Raw genomic sequence first — 22,455 nt, forward strand, 5'->3', positions numbered from 1 at the left:
TATATGTGTGTGTGTGTGTGTGTGTGTGTGTATATATATGTATTATATATTATAATATACATTTACTATATATATATTTTTAATCCATACCAGGGATCAAACTCAGGACCTAGCATTTGCAAGGCAGGTGGCAGCACCACTGAGCTAAATCTCCAGCCCATATTTTTATTTGTAGTATTTTATGGAACAAAACCTGTGATATAGGGCAGAGTAACCTTTGGATCCTAGAGTGACCTGTTCCCATTTAATTTAGTGTAGTGCTATAGTAAAAGCAGTGGTATTAAACTTTGACATCAAGTAAAGCTGTTATCAAAGTTGTTTTAAAAACTGGATTAACAACTGTGAGGTGGCACACAGCTGAAATCCCATTACTTCAGAGGGCTAAGGCAAGAAAGTCAAAAGTTTGAGCCCAATCTGGGCAATTTAACAATTTTGTGAGACCCTGTCCCAAAATTTAAGAGATGGGAGCCAGGAGTGGTGGTTTGGAATCCCAGCACTGGAGACTGAGGCAGAAGGATGGCTGAGCTCAAGGCCAGCCTGGGCCCCATAATGAGTTCAAGACTAGCCCCAAAACAAATAAAAATGGAATTAGCATATTTTAAACAACATTTTTTTTTTAGACAGTTTTGGCTGTCCTTGAAATGCGGTCAGGTCAGGAGGAAATTAAGGAAGTGGATGTAGTTATAAAGGGCAACATAAGATATCTTTGTGGCCTTGGAACTATTTGGCACCTTGATTGTAGTGGTGCATATGGAGCCTACAGAAATGATGAAATTGTGTCTGTTACTTTTCTCATTGCTGAGACAAAATACCCAACACCCAAAATTAAAGGAGAAAAGGTTTCTTTTGGCTCACATTTTGTAGAGGTTTCAGTCCATAATCAGCTGGCTCCAAGGCAGGGTGGCCTGGCAGAGGGCATCACAGAGGAGAAACAGTCATGGCAGGCAGAAGGTGGCAAAGCAGTGAAGTAGTAAAGCAGCAGCAAGCCATGGCATCAGCCCTCTTTCTGCCCCTCATATTCTATCCAGGCTACGTACCCTTAGGGTGGATAGCATTCACAGTCAGTGTGGACCTTCCCATTTTGCACACCCAGAACTATGGCAAGCCAGTCAGTGGACTAATATAGTAATCACACACCCTTGATCCCAGGATCATACAGTCTAGATCTGGCCACCTCTGAAAAGCCCCACCGGTAACCACATGAGGCTTTTGAGGAGACATCTAGACATAAGCCATGACACGTTGTATAGAACATAATTTACAAATACAGTATAAATAAAACCGTGAAATCTGAATTTAAGGAATTTGAAGTCTATATCTGGATAGAGAATGTTGTAACATCATTATTTACAGTTATCTACATTAAAAACAAAGTATTTCTCAAAGCAAAAAATTAGTGTAAAACTTATGGCCAGTCATAAGTGCTTAAAGTGCAAGCATAAAACAGCCCGGCGAGGCATGGTGTTGCATTCCTATAATCTCAGCATTTGTGAGGCTGAGGCAGGGAAGAACACTGAGTCCAGCTTGGACTACATAATGAGTTTCAAGACCAGCCTTAACTACATACAAAGAGAGACTCTGTCGCAAAACAAAACAAAACAAAAAAAAAAGAACCCAGGGGATACTTGACTATCTTTTGTGTCAAAGGAAAGTTAAAGTCCTGAGTTTTGATTTAATTTGGGTTTAGTTTTTGTTTTTGTTGTTTTAAGTACTGGGGATTAAACCCAGGGCCAACCTACTTTTTATTTTTATTTTATGAGATACAAGTCTCACAGAGTTGCCTAGGCTGAACTCCAACATTCAGTCCTCCTGCCTCAGCCTCCCGATGTGCTGAGTTAGCAGGCATGCACCACCATACTGCCACACCAACTTGTGTTGTTGCTTGTTTGTTTGTTTTGAGACAGTCTCACTATATAATTCAGGCTGGCCTTGAACTCACTGTGTAGCCCAGGTGGCCCAGGTGATCCTCCTGCCTTGGCCTCCCCAGTGCTGGGATTAAAGCTGTGTTGTTATTTCTAATAAAGAGAAAACTGACAAAGAAGCAAACAAAGACTTTTTAACTTTTCATTCTGCAGTTGGGTCACTTTAGCCGAGGAAATCTGTTCCAAACTCTCCAGTGTGAGCCTGGGCTTTGTTCTGTAGCCAGGGCTTCTCTTCCAGTCTGAAAGCTGTGCCCAGGTGGAGTATTGGCCATGATAGGGAAAGGAGAGAACAGAATTCCTGAATGAAGAGGTGAAAGGCAGGGCCTTCTGTTTTGGAGCCAGTACCCAAATTCACAGGCCTCACAAAGGAGCCTTGGACCAGTTTTTCTCTCCAGCCTTTGTCATTGAAATTAATGGTTATTTAAATGCTCTGAATACCTGGGAATTCCTAGCCACACTCTCTAAGGAAAATCCAGTTATATTAAAATGACTGGAATCCTTGCAATTAATGAGTCTCTACTGCTTATATTGAACTTGGAAAAGAAAAGGCCTCCAATCACTTATTTTTAGAAAAGTGAAAAAGATAATACTAAGCATCAAGGCTGGGACATTTAATGATGAGAGTTAAATCCATTAAAAATGTCCATGAAGAGCTTTGGAGCAGTGTGCAGTGTCGGTCCCACTTAACAGCTGTTCTGCTGTGAGGCTCTCCAGGCCCACCCAGACAATGCTGAGGAAGGAGCCCAGTGTGGCCACACACAGGCCAGGCAGGGAGAGAAGCCAAGGAGCAGAGCTCTCTCTCTCTGAAGGGCCCTGTATACCAGGGCTCACAAGGGAGTGCCGCCTGCTACCTGAGCTCCACTAGTTAGGAGGACTGAAGCCAGACCTGCTGAGTGGATAGGGGCTGTTGTCCTGGGTAAAGCCAAGGGCCCTTCTACAGACAATTATTTTTGGTGGCGGGGATAGAGACTTGAGAAATGGCTCAAGAAGCCAGGACTGTCACAGCAACCCCTGTTGCCCTCCCAAAGTCCCAGACAGACCCAGGCCCATCCCATCCTCAAGGCTGCCCGTGAAGTGTGACTTGCCCTGATAGAACTAGGCTTTTTGTTGATAGGGTGAGTCAGTCAGGACAACATTGTTCTCTTCTATAAGGTGAAGCAGTTGTGTCCCTACTTAGAGTGGCCAAGGGTCTGCTGGGGACCAAACATCTACCCTACTCGATGCACCAGAGCTACAGCACTCAGCAAAGACCTCACATTCATATTGTGAAGACAGTCACTAAACAAATGAGAAAAGACAGCAAATGAAAGAGACTCACAGGATAAAAGAAAAAAATAAAGATAGGATATGTAGCTGATTGATGATCAGTGTTTTGGAGCAAAATTGCAGCAGAGCAAGGAAACTGTCAGATGATACAGGATATCTGAGATCAGAGGATGCCTCTCCCATGAGATGCCACTTGATGTAGCTCAGTGGTAGAGCACTTGCCTAGCATGCATAGGCCCTGGGTTCAATGCTGAGCACCACAAAAACAATGACCAAAAAAATACCACTTGAGCAGAGACAAGAAGGGAGATACAGAGTAAGCCATACAGGTATCAGAAGAAAAGAACATTTCAGACAGAGGGGACAGAGAGCACAAAGGTAGAAGTTGCCAAGCATGGTAGTACACACCTATAATCCCAGTATTTAGGAGACTGAGGCAGCAAGATCACTATGAGTCCAAGGTCAACCTGGACTACCTAGTAAATTCAAGGCCAGGTCAAACTGCATAGCAAGACTGTCTCAACAACAACAACAACAAAAAAAAAAACAAAAACAAAGGTAGAAATATGCCTGGCATGTTCAGGAAGGAGCCAGGAGGCCAAAGTGGTTGGATTTGGAGAAAGAACAGGATGGTAGATGAAATTCTTCACTGCCTGTGGGGGGTCATATCCCAAGGGCTCCCTGGCCTATTGTAAGGACTTTGGCCTTCACACTGAGATGGAACCCACTGGAAGATTTGAACAGAGCAATGTTGATCTGACCAAGGGTTTAGTGTATTCCTGTGGCTCCTGCATGGAGAACAGATTAGAGAGAGACAAAGACAGAAATAGGCGAGCCAGTTGGGAGGCTGTTGGAGTGCTCTAGGCAAGAAATAATAGCAGTTTGGACCCAGGATAGTGGGGGAGTGTGAGCAGTGGTCTTTCTAGTTGTATGTTGAAGACAGGAAAAAAAATGAAATTAATAGCCAGGTGTGGTGGCACACACCTGTAATCCCAGCACTCAGGAGGCTGAGGCAGGAGGATTGCTGCAAGTTCAAGACCAGCCTGGGCTACACAGTGAGTTCCAGAGCAGTCTGAACTACATAGTGAGACCCTGTCTCAAAAAACAAAAAGGAATTAATGAAGACTCCAACATAATTTTTGGCATAGCGTCTGAAAAAGTATTCTCCCCACTAAGAAAAACAAAGCTACGGAAGGAGCAGGCTGTGGGCATTTGACTGTGAACATACTGGGTTCTAAGCAAAGATATCAAAATGACTCTAAGTCTGGAGTTCCAGGCAGAAGGTAGGAATTGAATGGTATTTGACATGTGTCTGCTGAGTTGCACAGCTCTGGTGCTGCTGGGAGATAAGAAGGAGAAAACAGAGCTATGAAGGAAAATAGACACCACCAGGACCTCCTACCTTAATGATTGGAAAACAGGCCAAGGACACTCAGTCCCACCTTCAGAGCCCCAAAGTCACTTGCAGGCTTCCTTCTACCTCTAGAGTGGGCTGCCTTTTCTATTTACTTGTGCAGTTTTGAGAACTAACAGAACTTAGAAATGCAGAAGTACTTTTTAGTTCCCAGGGCCTTGAACTCAATCACACCAAATACCGCAATCACATGGGCCAGGCATGGTAGCGCACACCAGTAATCCTAGCATTCGGGAGGCTGAAACAAGAGGATCACTGCAAGTTCAAGGCTAGCCTGTTCAAAACCAACCTGAAGTACATGGCAAGATCCTGCAGAGGGCGGGGTGGGGGAGAGGAGAGGAGACCCACTCACCAATTTCAGGCTCTTCCTCCTTTTGCTCTTTCTTCTGCCCTTGCTCACCCGACCACTCAGTGATCCCCTCTTCCCCAACTCTGTAACCCCAGCCAGTAGACTAATCATTCTCTCTTCTCCTCAGCTACACAGATGTTATTGATGTGGTTCAGGCACTGCAAACCCACCCAGATGCAAATGTCAAGTCTTCCTTCACCATTGGTGCCATCACAGTATGTGTGGATCCTCTGAGCTGCTACATGGAACACAGGTAGATGACTCTGACCACCTCCAGCCCACAGTCTGCGCTGTGTTTACACCCATAGTGACTTGCTCCCTGCCCACCAGAAGGCACATCTTTATGCATCCTTGCATATATTAAATGCCCCATATGTCAAAAGACAGAAAGCCAGAAAGAAAAGACAGCAATTACAGAATATAAATTTAGCTTTTGTGAGGGTAGGAACTTTCTTTTGTGTGTTTGTGCATGGTACTAGAGATTAAACTCAGGCACTTCTCACTGAACTACATTTCCAGCCCTTTATTTTTGTATTTTGAGATAGGCAGGGTCCTGCTGAGTCACTGAGTTCCCCGGCTGGACTCAAATTTGCCATCCTCCTGCCTCAGTTTCCCAGAGCACTGGAATTACAGGCATCATGCCAAGCTAGGAACCATTTCTGTTTAGTGATTAGTTTAGTATGTAATAAGTGCTCATGAAGTATCTGTTGAGGGCTGAGGATGTAGGCCAGTAGTAAAGGACTTTTCTGTTATCTATGCTAGGCCTTGGGTTGAATCCCTAGAGCTGTAAAAAAAAAAAAAAAAAAAAAAAAAAAAAAGGATGAAGGGGCCGGGGATTTAGCTCAGTGGTTCCACCTCCTGCCTCGCAAGCACAAGGTCCTGAGTTCAATCCCCAGTACCAGGAAAAAAAAAAAAGGAAAAGGAAAGGAATATCTTTTGAATACATGGCTTCTCCAACATGTGTGTACTAGATGTTCTCAATTTTTTTGTTGTTGTTTTTGCTTGGTTTTTTTGTCTGTTCTTTTTTTTTGTTTGTTTGTGGGGTAGTTTTGGTTTTTGGTGTTTTGTTTTGTTTTTGGTACCAGGGATCAAACTCAGGACCTTGCACTTGCCAGGCAAGTGGCGACATGTCTGTTTGTTTTTTGAGACAGGGTCTCATGTAGTTTATGGTAGCCTTGAACCCACAGCAGTCCTTGTGCCTCCACCTCCCAAGTGCTGCGATTACAGATCTGTGTCACCATCCCCAGCTAAAGATTTTGGTGGGTTTTTTTGTTTTGAGATAGGGCCTCACTGTATGATTCAAGATGCAGGATAGTCTGTATGGTCTTTTTTTTTTTTTTTTTTTTTTTTTTTACGGGATCGAACTTGGAAATTTGTTGTTTTTTAGTGGGGAGGGTTTGGGTTTTTTTTTTGTACTGCGGGTCGAACTCTGGTCCTTGCACTTGCAGGGAAAGCAGTGGAACCACTGAGCTAAATCCCTTGCAGGCTTGTCTTGAACTCACTATGTAGTATAGGTTGGCCTTGAACTCATGACAATCCTCCCTCAGCCTCCTGAGTGGTAGGATTATAGGCGTGCACTACCATGCCCTGAGATTTAATTTGTGTGTGTGTATGTGTGTGTGTGTGTGTGTGTGTGTGTGGTACTAGGGATCAAACTCATGACTGTGCTTGTGAGGCAGGCAGCGGCACCACTGATCTAAATCCCCAACCCAAGCAATTTATTTTAGAACTCATTCCTTTTTTTTTCTTGGTACCGGGGATAAAACTCGGGACCTTTTGCTTGCCAGGCAGGCAGCAGAACTACTGAGCCAAATCCCCAGCTCCGAGCAATTTATTTTAAATAAAAAAGGTATAAAAAGGACTAAAGATGAGTATATAATTTATTTAATTAAAGAAATATGGCTAAAATTATGTAAATATGGTTTATGGAATATAAAAATATAAATAAGGCGGGTGTGGTGGCGCATGCCTGTAATCCCAGCACACAGGAGGCTGAGGCAGGAGGATTGTTGTGAGTTCGGGACCAGCCTAGGCTACATAGTGAGTTCCAGGTCAGTCTCAAGTACATAGTGAGACCCTGTCTCAAAACCCCCCACAAATATACATACATATATATACACATATATATGTATATACACACACACATATATATGTATATATGAATAATAGAATCAAGGGTAAGTAGTAGGAAGTATGAGTGCATATATTTCCTCATTTTTCAGATTGAGATATCAAAAATATTAGTTTAGTAAATCATAATAGCTGGGTGTAGTGGCACAGGCCTATAATTTCAGCAATCAGGAGGCTGAGGCAAGAAGATCATCAAGAGTTCAAGGCAAGCCTGAACTACATAGTGAGACTCTGTCTCAGAAAAACTAAAATCAATCAGTCAGAATTAGTGATTTGCTCATGTTTTAGATATTAATAAGAAATTACTTCTGAATTTCTTCCAAAAAGTAATGTACTAAAGTGATTTACTAATGCTCTGTTGCAAAAAAATACTTTATTGCTTAGCTCATGGTGCACATGGTTACAATAACAATTATGAGAGCTACGACCAAAAATAAAGTTAATAGCTGAGTATGGTACTGGATTGAACCCAAGGCTTTCAAACTGAGTCACATTTTTGTGGGAAATAGTCACTAACAATTCTCAGATGAATGACTCTTAACATATTTCTCTTTTTTCCCCTAGATTTCTCTTCCCGAAATGTCTCGACCAGTGTTCACAAGGTACGAAATGTGCTTTACTTCTTGCCTACCTACATGCCTTTCACATTCTCCTCAGATGCAATAGAAAGTAAACAGAATTAGTCCAGGGGAGACTTTGACATACTATTTCTTTTATCATATTTGGTGGACAGATTTCTTCTTTTAATGGCAATAAACTGCCACAGCAGTACCACTCCTGAGCTCATGTCTGCTCCAGCCTTGTAGCAAGCAATCAGTGGACTGAGTAGGTATTCTGGTCCACTCTATCAGCAAACTTTTAATCAATATATCCTGGGCCAAGAGAGTAGGGTTCGTTCAGCCCATCAGAACCTATAGTCCTTAATACTTACCCCCACTACGCGCACTGGAATTTTCCACATCTCTTTGAAAACATTAGAAAAATCCTTCCATCCTGAAGGTTTGTTCAACCTTCCATTACCCTACTACCTAGTAACCCTGGAAGCAGCACTTTCTAGTCATATAATCTGTGATACCAGGAAATCCACAATAAATTGTAAGTTTCCTGCAGTGGTGATGAAATGCTCATTGTTGTCAGGAGCTAGTCCTGGAGGAAATAGAAATCTGATGGAAGAAAACAACTTGTTCTCCTTAGCACAGTTGTGTCCTGTTGATCTTTTTGGTAGTCTGCCAGGATCAGGGACAGCAGCATACTAGTGCTGTTGTCTTGAGAAACAGCTAAGCTGTGTGCTGACTAGTGCTGGAGGCTGGTCCCCAGGGGAAGAAATGTGTATATTGGACTGTTCTACTAGGTAGTAGCTTTTAGAGACCCCTTTTAATTTCCAAACACTGCACCCTAGAAGCTGGGTGAAGTGGAGGTTGACTCATTCTGTCCACAGTGTCACCCAAGTAGAGATGACACTCTTAAGGAGACAATCTTGAGATTTTGTGGAGATTGGGTCAGTAGGATCTGGTGGCAAACTAGACGTGGGGCATGAGCTGGAAAAAGAGGTATCTAAGATGACTCCTAGGTTTCCAGCTTTGAAGACTGGGAAGAATGGCAGTACCTATCCTTGAAATAGCGCAAGAGAAAATAAGTCTAGGATAAACCAAGGAGGGCTGTCTGATCTTAAGTTATATATTTGGAAGTCATGTCAAAGTCAAGGGCATGGACTGTAGTTAACCAGTTTCTAGGTGTGGAATTGAAAAGATCAGAAGGCCAGGGATGTGGAGAGAAATGGGAAGTCCAGGACACAAAAGAAGAAGAAAAAAGCATTGCTTCACACATCAAAGAAAGAAAAAGATGAGTCAGGTTTAATGTTCCAGAGACCTTGGGTAGAAGAGAGAAGGAAGCCCACTGGCTTTGCAAATGTGAAGGACACTAGTTACCTCAGCAGGATGTTTAAGAGGACAGGTGACGGCTGAAGCCAAGTCCATGTCAACTAACAGCCAGCCAGTGAGGTACTGGATGCCATCAAGTGTAAATGATGTATTAGAGTATTTGGGGCTGCGAAAAAAGTATGATAGAGGAAGATCTTTCAGGAAGTGTTATTTTGCTAGGCATAGTGATGCACAACACCAATCCCAGCACTCAGGAGGCTGAGGCAAGAGAAACTTCATGAATTCAAGGCCTGCCTAAATAAACACACAACAAGACCCTGTCTAAAAACAAAAAAAAAAGAAAATTGTGATTTCTGAATTACTTGCTCCTCCCAATCTGCTGAAGAGAAACCAGTGTGCTGGAAGAAGGAGCCACTAAGCTAGGTAGAATCATTTCTTGGCCTTTTGGCTAAGAAGTATACTAGGCTAGGTAGAGGAGGTTCTGGGAGCCCAGACTGGTAGTGAAGGTTGACTCAAGAAGTGATATCTTCCAGGGAAGTGAGAAAGTGTTTGTCTGATTAATGGTGTTGGCCAGTAGTTGGGCCAAGACTTGCTGATCTGTCCTAGCACCTGACTCATTCTTATAAACATTGGTGTCACTTTCTTGTTGGCACTTTCTCCCTTAGTGCCCCTCTACAATTTTGCATCATGGTCAGGCCTCCCTGAGAGAGAGCACTGGAAAATCCCCTGTCTTCAAGCCCCTTCTAGTATGGCCTAAGGGGTTAGGCCAGTGGTGGCGAATGTATGGCCCTCATGCTACAGCCAGCTGTTATCATTGGAAGCTCTAAAAGGTTCGATGTCACTTTGCTTAGGGCAAGTAGGTTGGAAGGCATATGTCATTAACAGTGCCTTCCAACTTATTGTTCAAGAGCCATGTGTGTCAAATTCTGGGCTTGTATAAAGCTAGGGATATGAGCAGATGATCTTGAAGCCTTCTGTGCTGTTTTCTGAACTCCAAGAGACTCCTGGAGTAACAGTGCTTTGGTAAATGTCTTTCTTTTGCCTTTGGGCCCACAGAATCCTATGGACTAGCCTGAATTGGGTATGGTCAGTCTGGGAAGAAGAGAGATAAAAGGCCATTATTTCCTTTTTCCTCACTTAGAGAACAAGATGAGATTTGATGGTTCACTTGGAGGTGGGATCTATCACATATACCTGGCAAAATGCTTCATGTCCCAGGGGAGCATATTGCTTCCCTTTGCTTCTGGTCATAAGCCAGATTCCCTGATTCATTGCTTTTAACAGCAAAATATTATTTTACAATGAGAAAAGGACTACGTTGTAGCCAAAGATGATGTGTGTGTCTTATAAAAATCCAAGGACAAAGAAGCAATTTCAGTGTTTACACAGTGTGCAGGACTCAATAAAATCCTGACCTAAAAGCAAAGTGGAGATATTATACTGCCATGAACTGCTTTCAGAAGTTTCTAGAGGCCAGGCATGATGATGCATGCCTGTAATCTCAGCACTTGGGAGGCTGAGGCAGGAGGTTAGCCACAAGTTTGAGGCTAGCCAGGGCTACATAGCAAGACTCTGTCTCAAAAAAAAGTTTCTGGGACGGGGGATTTAGCTCAGTGGTTCTGCCACCTGCCTCGCAAGCACAAAGACCTGAGTTCGATCCCCGGTACCAAAAAAAACAAAAAACAAAAAAAAAGAAGTTTCTATGGGTAAACGAAGTGGCTTTTATTTTCTCTGGGGATTCTGGAAGCCTTTAACCTAGGCCAGGACACCCCAACCATGAGAATGTTTCTCTGTTCAGGAATGGGCCAGCCAGACTGCCTGCTCACCCAGAACTTAGTGTGACGAGGCTGCTCTGGGTGTTCACTCCTTCGCACCGAACAGAAGGACACTGTGGCCCAGACAAGACGCAAGTGCTCACTGTGGCCACTTTACCCTGTTCACCAGCTTCACAGATGGCATTTCCTCTTGGCAAGCGACAGTTTACATAGCTGGCCTAAGGAATGCTGGGGATGATCCTCTTTCTTCTTTCTCTGTGAAGCAGAGTCTCTTTTCTTTGCCCAGTCACTGGTCTAAAATGCCAACGCTACATTGTTTGTCCAGATGGTACACATGCAGCAGGCACAACGTGGGACAGGATATGTCTGTCAGATACCTAGAGCTCATTCAGCCTTTTTCTTGGGCACACTAGGCTGTGCCTGTAATCCTGCTGCCCTGCTCAGCTGAGCATACTTGTGTTAGTCTGGCTCTCCCATTTCTTTTGCCAAAGAAGATAGATTTGCCAGGTATGGTGGTACAGATCAGTAATCCTAGCACTAAAGAGGCTGAGGCAGGAGGATTGCCATGAGTTTGAAGCCAGCCTGGGCTACATAGTGAGTTCAAGGCCAGCCTGAACTGCATGGCAAGTTCCTGTCTCATTTTTTAAGAAAAAGACAAGATACCAGGCTCCGCGCCTTTATGGTTCTTCATTCAGCCTTTCCTGGCTCCTCACTGCAAAATTCACCAAACTATTACTGTTTTCCACCACTGGGAGTCTCCTGGGCCCCTTATCACTTCCGGCTTCCTTGTCTGCCATTCCAGGCATGGGCTGAGTGTTCCAGAATCCAGTTTGCTTGCCAGTGGTGCTACATTGGGGCATGGCCTTTTGACCTTGTCCTACTCAGTTTCTAGAAGTTCCAGTGACTTCCTGTGGCTGCACCAAGGCATGGGATTCTGGAGTCAGGCTCTCCAGGCGCGTCTTCTTGTTCCCCAGACATCTCTACAGTGGCCTTGCTAACTGGGAGTCGGAGCACAGGCACCACCAGTGTCACTCATTTGAGGCTTCCCTGGCACTGGAAAAGCTTCAGTACAGAAAGAGTGTACAGGGAGCCTCTTTAAAATAGAAGGAACAGGCCGGGGTTGTTGCTCAGCATCTCAGCACCTGCCTGGCAAGCTCGAGCCCCTGAGTTCAATTCCTCGTACCAGAATAGAAAAAAAGAAAAAAAAAAAAGAAGAAGAAACAAGGTGCTGAGGTGTTCACCATTTGAGTTCCCTGGCTACTCAATCATCGTGAAGACCTAGAGGGTAAAGATTTTGAGTGTGGGAGAAGCACTCAAAAAAATGTGATCCTGAAGACAGTTTTACTAGCTGGATGTGGTGGCACACACCTGTAATCCCAGCAGTCTGGGAGGCTGAGACAGGATGATCACAAGTTTGAGGCCAACCTGTACAATTTAGCAACTTTATGAGATCTTGTCTCAAAATATAAAACAGCTAGGTGTGGTGGCACATGCCTGTGATTCCGAAAGTGCTCAGGAGGCAGAGGCCAGAGGATCACTGTAAGTTTAAAGCCAGCCTGAACCACATAGTGAGACCCTGTCTCAAAAAGAAAAACAAGGGCCAGGGATTTAGCTCAGTGATTCCACCCACCTGCCTCACAAGCACAAGGACCTAGCCCAGTACCAAAAAAACAAACAAACAAACAAACAAAAACCAGACACACAGACAGGGGTGCGGGGGAAGAAAGGAAGGATAGGCAGGCTGGGGATGTGACACCATGTGAAAACTCTGGGTTCAATCTCCCATACATGTAAAAGGGAGGGAGAGAAGGGAGAAGAAAAGTGATTCCATATATGCCTATCTTCTTGTACACCTGGAGATGGGAGCAAGTGTGCTCAGATACTAGTGATAATAGTTGTCTCTGGGAGGAGAACTAGGGCTCAAGGCACCAGAGGAAGAGGGAAGAAGAAACATTTTACTAAATATGCTTTTGGACCTTAATAAAATTTGTCCCACATATGTGCTTATGAATACCATTAAGTCTTTTCTTTTTTTGGTCTCACTGTATAGCCCAGTCTAGCCTTGTGCACTTGTGATGATCCTCCTGCCTCAGCCTCCCAAGTGCTGAGATTACGGGCCTGCCCCACCACACCTAGCAGCATTAAGAATCTAACTCAGGGCCTTGTGCTTGCCAGGCAGGCCCTGTACTGTCCCATGGCCCAGGTCTTAAAAACCTTTTCATTTGACTCTTTGCTTAGACTTGTAAGTGTAGAACTTGTGAGAGTGAATGCCTCCAGCTTAGTAAATGATTGGGTCGAGGTGCATGTCTTTCATTATACTTAGTTCACTGACTGACCAACAAATACTTACCAGAACCTGGGCTGACCCAAGCTTGGGCATAAGGGGCTCTTTTGAAAGAGGTGCTATCAACGAGTTGTCTGTCCTGAAAAGGAGAAATTGCCCAACAAAAAGAAGGGAAAAGGTGGTTCTTGGCAGGATAATGAAAACCTGGCTAGAACAGGGAGCAGGGCACTGAGGAAGTCCTGCATGGTAGATAGGTCAGGCAAGCAAGAATTCTAGAGACTAATCATCAGTACTTTGAACTCATTGAGATAGTACAAGTAGGAAAATGACAGGCTCAGATTTTTCTTTTTGAAGGATTATTTTGTCTACAGTAGGAAAATGAACTTTGTGGCACACATCTTTGATCCAGCACCTACCTTGAAGGCTGAGGCAGGAGGATCATGAGTTCAGAGCCAGCCCAGCTACCTAGTGGGGCCCTGGCTAAAAAATGAGAAAAAAGAATTACAGAAAAGGAAGTTTGGAAGTAGAAACTAAGCAGTAGCATAGCAAAGAGAGTAGTGGTCTGACCTGGGATTGAGTAAAGGATGGATCAGAGATTTTAGTGCTCACCAGGCTTCCCTAGCTAAGGGACAGTGAGTAGGAGGAGAGGGCTCAGGTTAGTATACCTTTTACCAGTTACTTCATGGAGTTAGGAGAGAGCTACTGGGAACCTCATCTTTGAATCCTTAATGGTCTGTGAAGTGCTGTCAGGAGCCAGAGTGCCTAAGGGGAGCTCATACAGATACTACGGAGAGTGGGACTCAGGTTTCACAGATGCAGGACAGACAGGCATTAAGCAGTAAGGAAGCAAGTTCTATACTCAGCATTGCAGCAGTGAGCTCTGACTCCTGATGGTCCTGGGTCTCGGTCACATTGCAAAACACTGCATGTGGGTTTTATCATCATTGTCACATGTCCCTGTTGGCATGAGCACGTCCAGCCCCTGTCTCCAGTCTTAAGTGGAATGCATAACAGATGGGTTTATGAGGTTACAGTCTGTCTGGAAAGTTTGGAGTACCTTTTTCATAAGTGTTATTGGTGAGAGGAAGGATGTAACAATAGTGTCTCCCTCAAACCATAACCAGGGAACCAGGGATCCTGGAAGTTGCTTTCAAACTTACTTATTGTAGCTCATTCAAACTATGAATTTAGTCAGGCATGGTGGTCCAAGCCTGTAATCCCAGCACTCAGGAGACTGAGGCAAGATCACCACAAGTTCAGGGCCAGCCTGGACTATATAGTGAGACCTTGTCTCAAAAAAAATAGCTGGGGATTTAGCTCAGTGGCACCACACCTGCCTTGCAAGTGCAAGTGCCTGAGTTCAAGCCCTGGTACAAAAAAGAAAAATTTCATGAAACAGAAACATGAAGATAGACTGAATTCTTTTTATATGAAGGAATTTATTAATCATTGCTTTCTTAGAGTCCTTATACTATGGGGACACATACTAAAATATGGATGAAATAGTTGAATATCTAGGGTTGACTTCAAAATCATCCACTAGGGGAGGGAGAAGAAAAGTTAAAGCGTATGGTACAGATGAAATACAATTAGTCAGCCAGGTATAGATGGTACATACCTATAGTCCCAACACTCTAGGAAGCTGAGATACAAAGATCACAAATTCAAGCCAGCCTGAACATTTCTGTGACTTTGTGAGACTTGTTTCAAGATTGAAAAAAAAAAAAAAAGCACTACAGCTGGGCATGGTGGTTTACACCTGTAATCCTAGCACTTGGAAGGCTGAGGCAGGAGGATTGCCTTGAGTTCAAGGCCAGTCTGGGCTCCATAGTGAGTTCAGGGCCAGCCTGAATTACAAATAGAGACCCTGTCTCAAAAAGACAAACCAAAAAAGCACTGCAGACACAGCTCAATGTAAAGACTTTGGGTTCAATCCACAATTGATCTATCAATCAATAAATAAATAAGATTAGTCAATTCTTGCTAATTCTTGAAGCCAGGTAATGAGAGTTGATTCTATTTAATATATGTGTGTGTTTAAAATAAAATAAAAATTATAATGAAAAATTAAAAGATCTTATACCAAAGCTATATAAGCACTATGATTATAAATACGTAAAAGTAGAAATTAGATGAGACATTTAAATATGTTAGAATGATGCAATGTAGTGACTTTCCTGATTTCCTGATTCTCCATGGTCTTAGGAATTTTATATCTATCTTTGCACAAAAAGGTTAGGAGTGGTGTGATGATCATAGCTGCTCCACAGCTTCACCTTCAATGGACCCTTTCTTACCATGTCCTCAGGTGAATATCTGTCCCAGCACATACCTGATAATTGTGTGAAACCTTGGCTGTGCACTCTCTGAGAATATAATAGTTGACACCTGATATACAGTTAGTGGCTGGCAAATAAATCTGTTGTCTGGGCAGAGCGTGGTGGCTCACACCTATAATCCCAGCACTCTTGAGGCTGAGACAGGAGGATTACCACAAGTTTGGGGTAGCCTAGACTACATAGTGAGTTTCAAGTTTAGCCTGAACTACATGGCAAGATCCTGTCTCAATAAAGAAGGAAGGAAAGAAGGAAGGGAAAGAAAGAAAAGAAAAGAAAGAAAGAGAAAGAAAGCTGTTGTCTGAACTGGCAAAGGTAAATGGCACCAGTTTCTAATACGGTGGATGTGAAAAGGCCCTTTGTTCAAGAACTCAGGTAACAACCAGAAAGCCTAGTTTAAGAAAGTAGGGGAGGTGGGCTTGGTTGTAGGCCTGTAAAGTCATCTGCAGAAGAGGATGAGGCTGGAATATCACAAGTTCAGGGTCAGTCTGGGCCACTTAGACTTTGTAGCTCAGTAGTAGAGAAGGACTACATGGGAGCCCCTGAGTTCCAACCCCAATGTCACCAAAAATAAAAGGTTAGGAAGGGAAGCAGCTGCAGGGTAGAAACTGTTCACTATAAGATGTTGCAGTTACCAGGGATTTAGCTCAGTGGCACAACGCCTGCCTCACAAGGGCAAGGCCCTGCGTTCAATCCCTGGTACTGAGCGAGATGTAGCAGTTCCTAAAAAGGGGACAGAATGACACCTAGGTCCATGTCAGTGCTGGTGAGCAGGTACGGAAGGGATGCAAGGAGCAAAAGCCCACACTCACGTGAGCTAGCAACCCACTGGGCCTCAGAAGGTGAAACTGTTCTTGGTTTCATTCCACAGGCCTGGTGAATAACGTCGTGTTCACAAGTCTCACCATGGAGCAGAGGCACCCTCTCCTTGTTCAGCTGCAGAGCCTCTTCAGAGCTGCCAACCCTACTGCAGCCTTCATTCTGGCAGAAAATGGGATTGTCACCAGGTATACTTCTCCAGACTCCACTCTGCAGGACTGGCTGCATTCTGCCTGTGGCCCATAGGGTCTCTCCGCTGTACCTAAGATCTGAGCATTTTTGAAAGTCACGTTCTAAAGTACTAAAGATGCTTTGTAGAATTCACCAAGGAGACCCCATGTGTCAGTATTCTGTACTATTTTGGGGATTTCATTTGACACATTCACATCCTCATACATTGAAGAAAATGGAAGTCAGGATTGTCTCAGTGTTCTTGTGTTAAAATGTGACAAATGGCCAGGTGTGGTGGTGCGTGCCAGCACTCAGGAGGCTGAGGCAGGAGGATCATCATGAGTTGGAGGCCAGCCTTGACTGCATAGCAAGTTCAAGGACAGTCTAAACTGCCTAGAGAGACTCTGTCTCAAAAATAAACAACAAAACAAAAGGATGTGAAAAATAGGGATGGTGTGAATGCCTATAATCCCAGTACTTGGGATTTAAAAAAAAAAAAATTAGGATATGAAACAGTATATGCCATTTTACATAGTTTTGACTCTTAGTATTTTACATATTCAAAAAAAAATTGTTTTTTTATACCAGAGGTCAAACTGGGGCCCTTGCAATTGTGAGGTAGGTGTCAGGTGGCAGAACTGCTGAGCTAAATCCCCGATCCAAAAACAAAATTTTTTTGAGACAAAGTCTCACTTTGTAATTCAGGCTGGCCTTGAACTCACTGTGTAGCCCAGGTCAAACTAGAACTAGCAGGTACCTCCTGCTTCAGCCTCCCAGGTGCTAGGATTATAGGCCTTTGCCATCACAAATGACTGTGTTCAGAAATTAAAGGGCTGGGGTGTACAGCCCAGGGTAGAACAATTGTCTCTCAATCCCCAGTAGTAGGAAGAAAAAGATTAAATCAACAAGATGGGAAAATACAAATATAGACCCTCAAAAATGAGTATGTGTATATCAAAGTAAAAATAACCACAGTGTAAAGAAGTAATTTAGATGACTTTTTTGAGACAGTCTTGCTATGTAGTTCAGACTGGCCTTGAACTCACTATGTAGCCACACTTGGCCAATTTGGGTAACTTTTTAACACGATCCTCTGTTGAAACTGACTCCAACTTCATTGATTAGAGAAAGAGGATTATAAACATGAAGTGGGGCCAGCATGATGTTGCACACTTGTAACTTGAAACACTCTGGGAGGCTGAGAAGGAGCCTAGCCAAGGCAACTTAGAAAGACCCTTCTCAAAATAAAAAATTTTGGATAGGGCCGGGGATTTAGCTCAGTGGTTCTGCCATCTGCCTCGCAAGAGCAAGGACCCGAGTTCAATCCCCAGTACCCCCCCAAAAAAAATTTTTGTTTTGGATAAGGGTCGGGGATTTAGCTCAGTGGCATCACACCTGCCTTGCAAGCATCAAGGTCCTGAGTTCGATCCCTGGTACTGCAAAAGAAAAAAAAAATTTTTGGATAATTGATTACATGTCTAGCACAGAGAAAGTTCAAGGCAAGCCTACTCCATTTTATGCTAGTGATACAGGGTAGTACTCAAAAATTAAAGACATGCCAAAAGGATACCAGAACTAGATTACAAAGCTAGTCACTGTCAAATTCAGGACAATTTGCGCATAATAAAGAACAGTTGCAGCCAGGTATGGTGGCACATGCCTGTAATCCCGGCACTCGGAGGCTGAGGCAGGAGGATCGCTGTAAAAGAACAGTGGTAATAATAGATTATTAGAACACAGACATGCTAATTGAGGGAACAAAGCCCTTCCTTGTAGAAGAGCCAAATAGGTATTGATCAGTCAAACTAGAAAAATCACCATTTGGGTCTGGAGTATAGCTCTGTCGCAGAGCAATTGCCTAGGAGGTGCCAGGCCCTCGGTTCAATCCCCAGCACCATAAAAGAGGGAAGAAGGGGAAGGATGATGTTGTGTAACCTTCAGCCTAATATTGATTTACGAAAAGATCATCAGTGGATGCTAAAAGCAGTGGGTAAAACATCATGAAGAAAAGGGATACTCCCCACTCCACTGAGTAGTGTTACCATATGTGCTTCGCACTCACAGGAGGGTAAACCCTACAGACTAATAACAGTGTGGCATGGTGGTGCATACCTGTAATCCCAGCACTTGGAGGGTGAGGCAGGAGGATTGCTGTGAGTTTGAGGCCCAGCTGGGCTACACAGGGGATTCAAGGCCAGTCTGAAGTACTATTGAGACCCTGTCTCAAAAACAAAAAAGAGACTAATAATGCGATGTACTTCCTTGATGTGAGTCAGAAGGAACATTACCACCAGGAAGCAACCAGATAAATCAGGTCATGGCACGCAGGACAGCCAGCATATCCTCTTCAGAGTGTCAGTGCCATGAGAAACAGAAAGGTGAAGAAACTCTTCAGGGTGAGAGGAGACAACATCAACCTTGATTGCACCATGGGCCCCCTGCCCCTAAAAAAAGGAAATTTTGGAAATGGTTATAAGATCAGTACTTCTCTAGTTTTATTATACATGTGAATCTCTTGAGGATCGTGTTAAAATTAGTTTCCGGTTCAGTGAGTCTGGGTGTGACATAAGAGTCTGCCGAACTACTGCTGTCGTGAAACTAAATTTGAGTGTGATCATAATACTGTAGTTCTGTCAGAGAATGTCCTTGTCCTTAGGAAATGCGCACTGACATATTTAAGGGTGCAATAACATGATACATACAAGTCATTTTCCTGTAGGTTAGCAGAAAAAAGTGTCCACATACGTGCTTCTATGTACATATGAGAGTAAGGAGAAAGCAGAATGTGCAGTTCTCAGAGTGACAGTTCTAATTAACTTGCATCTCTTCTGTATGTTTTCAAAGGAATGAAGACATTGAGCTGATTCTGTCAGAAAATAGCTTTTCAAGTCCTCAGATGCTACGATCTCGATATTTAATGTACCCTGGCTGGCAAGTATCATGAAAAGTAGCTATATATTTTTTGTAAGCCCAATTATTATTTACTTGCAGAGAAAAAAAAGAGCAAGAAAATTAAAATATGTGCTTTGCAATGGTACTCTAGAGGGTGACACGTCAAGCTGACAGGACATGGTCCACCTGCCATGTCCTGTGGGGAGGCCCAGTGTTCCTGTCTTGGACTCCAAAATGGGAGCCTTCCTGGAGGTTAGATTCAGGGAGTCACACTGTGGGAACCAAGCACAGCACTCTCCTGTGCTTAGTCTTGCCTCTAGCAAGGGTGTGCTGATGAGCAACAAGGGATTTACAACCTTCCCTGTGAGAGTTGCTCCCAAAAATGTAGCCAGGCCACCCTCCAGGGTTCCCCTTGGATGGGCTGTTTGCTTGCTGAGGGGCCCAGGAACAGTCTCTGCAGGCTGCTTTACAGCCCGAGAACTTCTGCAGAGGGAGCGGAAGGAGAGTGTGTAAAGTCCACTTATTGTGCATGAGAGGCATTGTTCTAAGCTATGCTCACTCCTAGCCATATGGCTACTTCATACAATAGAAATAAAAGTTAATTTGAATTTAGAATTCAGTGTCTTGTCACACAGCCACATTTCAAGTGTGCCATAGCTGCCTATGGTTAGCTACTATCTTGGACTGAAGATCCAAAACATTCTGTCCTTACAGGAAATTCTGTTGAGCAGTGCTGAGAGCTTTGTCTTTGTCTCATGTAACCCTTACACCAAGCCTGTGAACTAGATTCCATTATTTTCCATGTTTTACTAAGAAGGTGACAGAGATAGCAAGGAGTTAAATGTCTTGTATAAGTTAGTGCTTTAAAGGAGAGAATTGGATTTCTGGCCCAAGTTTCTGGCTCATAACCCATTCTCCTAACACTTGTGTAGCATTTGTCCCTGTACAGCTGAACAGTTCACTTGCGCTGTGTTGGAGGTATCAGGGAAGACACTTGTTAAAGCTCAGCCAGAATTATCTCTTATGCTTATGTGGATTATCTTTGTTATCCTTACACTTCTCCCAGTTCCTCTCTACATCCTCCATGCTACCCTTAACACCAGTAACAAAAAGTGATTATACTATGCTGTAAAAAACAATAAATTTTAACCCAAAATGTCAGTGTGTAAAATCAAAAGTTTTCAGACATATTCTCAGAAGAAACATGATTTGAGTTACATCTCACTTACCCAAACGGTGTATAAGTGGGTCATTTCTTTTTGGGTTTTTTTCTGGCGGGGGTGGTGGTGGTGTTTATTTTTGTTTTATTTTGGTTTTTGGTTTTTTGAGACAGGGTCTCATTATGTAGTTGAGACTGACCTGGAACTTACTGTGTAGCCCAGGCTAGTCTCGAACTCACAGCAATCCTCCTGCCTCAGTCTCCCAAGTGCTGGAATTACAGGCGTGCGCCACCATGCCCAACAAGTAGGTCATTTCTTCTGTTGAACTTGATTAAAAAGAAATAGAGCCAGGTGGTATGGTAATTCCAGCACTCTAGAAGACTGAGACATGAAGATCACAAGTTCAAGCCAGCCTGGGCAATTTATCAATTTAGTAAGACCCTCTCTAAAAAAAAAAAGAAGAATAAAAAAGGGTTGGGGATATAGCTCAGTGCACAAGCCCTAAATTCAATCCCCTGCACTGCAAAAGAAAGGGGTAAAGGTGGAAGGAAAGAAAGCAGCCTCATTGTTTTGACACTTCTTACCCAGATTACCTATAATAGTCATTGCCTGAGGAATTGTGAAACTGGTGTACTTATCTGCTGCTGGGGGTATTGTAAACTATTACCCCTGTGACATGTGACAGTTCCACCCATACCTAAGGGATTCTAATCATGAGAATTTACCTCAAGGGAATAATCACAGAAAAAATGACAGTTCTTCAGCTGGGTAGCCAGATAAGGGGACATGAGGTTCAATATACTGCCACATTGAGCGGGGAGGGGTGCGTACCTGAAATCCCAGCACTTGGGAGGCTGAGGCAAGAAGATTGCTCTGAGTTTGAGGCCAGCCTGAGATACATAGTGAGCTTAAAGCCAGCCTGAACTATACAGCAAGTCCTTGTCTCAAAAAAAAAATACTCCCACAGTCTGTCTTTGCATGATTGAATGTTTCCATACTAGAAAATTAGTTTTTTTAGTGCTCTGAACATTTCTTTTTTATTTTATTTATTTATTTTTTTTAATATGGGGAATCAAGCTTGGAACCTTGTGCTTACAAGGCAGGCAGTGGAACCACTGAGGTAAATCCCCGGCCCTGAACGTGTTCTTAATGAGCCTGAAAAGTAGAACAGAGATGCCCTGCCCTTGGGTTCCTTCTGGAGAAAATGTCCATCCAAGTGCAGTCTGCAGCTGCGCACAGTGAGGTGGCAGGCACACTTGAGGGCCTGCAGGAAGAGAGAGCCTTTTGAGCAGGAGCCGCCACTGCCGGGACAGGACTCCCAGCTTCGGGTGGGCATGACAGGAGCAGGGACTTTGACTTGGAGGAACTGCTAGTCTGAGGAGGGAGGATTCTGTCCTCAGGAAGCCCTTGTTCTGAAGAGCAGACAAGCTTCCTGCTCACAAGGTGAAGTAGATGTGTACACATTTACACAAATGTCTTACATGGCGCACACCTATAATCCCAACACTTGGGAGGCCGAGGCAGGAGAATCACTGCAAGTTCGAGACCAGCCTAGGCTACACAGTCTGAACTACACAGTGAGACCCTGTCTCAAAAAAACCAAAAAAAAAAAAAAAAAGTCTCACGTGCAGAATGGCACACACGGCAGACATGTATAGGATAAATGACATGTATTTCATCCCAAAGTCATGTGTAATAACAGTCATACCCCTAGGGCCAGGGATTTAGCTCAGTGGTGCCACCACTTGCCTCACAAGCACAGGGTCCTGGGCCAGGGATTTTGCTCAGAGGTTCTGGAACCTGCCTTGCAAGCACAAGGATCCAAGTTCAATCCCCAGTACCAAAAAAAACAACAACAACAAAAATAAGTGCAGGGTCCTGAGTTCAATCTCCAGTACTAAAAAACAACAGCCAGGCATGGTGGCGCACGCCTGTAATCCTAGCACTCTGGAGGCTGAGGCAGGAGGATCACTGTGATTTCCAGACCAACCAGGTCAGTCTCAGCTACATAGGGAGACCCTGTCTCACAAAAAAAAAAAAAAAAAAAAAAAAAAAAA

At 43.7% G+C, this 22,455-nt stretch overlaps 1 protein-coding gene across 3 annotated transcripts in view; it reads left to right on the plus strand.

Moving 5' to 3' along the window:
* CUNH20orf194 (chromosome unknown C20orf194 homolog) overlaps positions 1 to 22,455 on the plus strand; it is a 107,465-nt gene that overhangs the window by 78,721 nt on the left and 6,289 nt on the right. For all 3 annotated transcript variants that reach the window (XM_019205552.1, XM_019205550.2, XM_019205551.2), the window contains 4 exons: positions 5,079 to 5,204; positions 7,646 to 7,683; positions 16,228 to 16,363; positions 19,191 to 19,277. In XM_019205552.1, coding sequence (XP_019061097.1) covers positions 5,079 to 5,204; positions 7,646 to 7,683; positions 16,228 to 16,363; positions 19,191 to 19,277 — 387 coding nt within the window. The remainder of the gene's footprint in view (positions 1 to 5,078; positions 5,205 to 7,645; positions 7,684 to 16,227; positions 16,364 to 19,190; positions 19,278 to 22,455) is intronic.

This window comes from Fukomys damarensis, unplaced genomic scaffold (genome assembly GCF_012274545.1).
Source record: "Fukomys damarensis isolate Sample0158 unplaced genomic scaffold, DMR_v1.0_HiC HiC_scaffold_7, whole genome shotgun sequence".
NCBI lineage: Eukaryota > Metazoa > Chordata > Mammalia > Rodentia > Bathyergidae > Fukomys > Fukomys damarensis.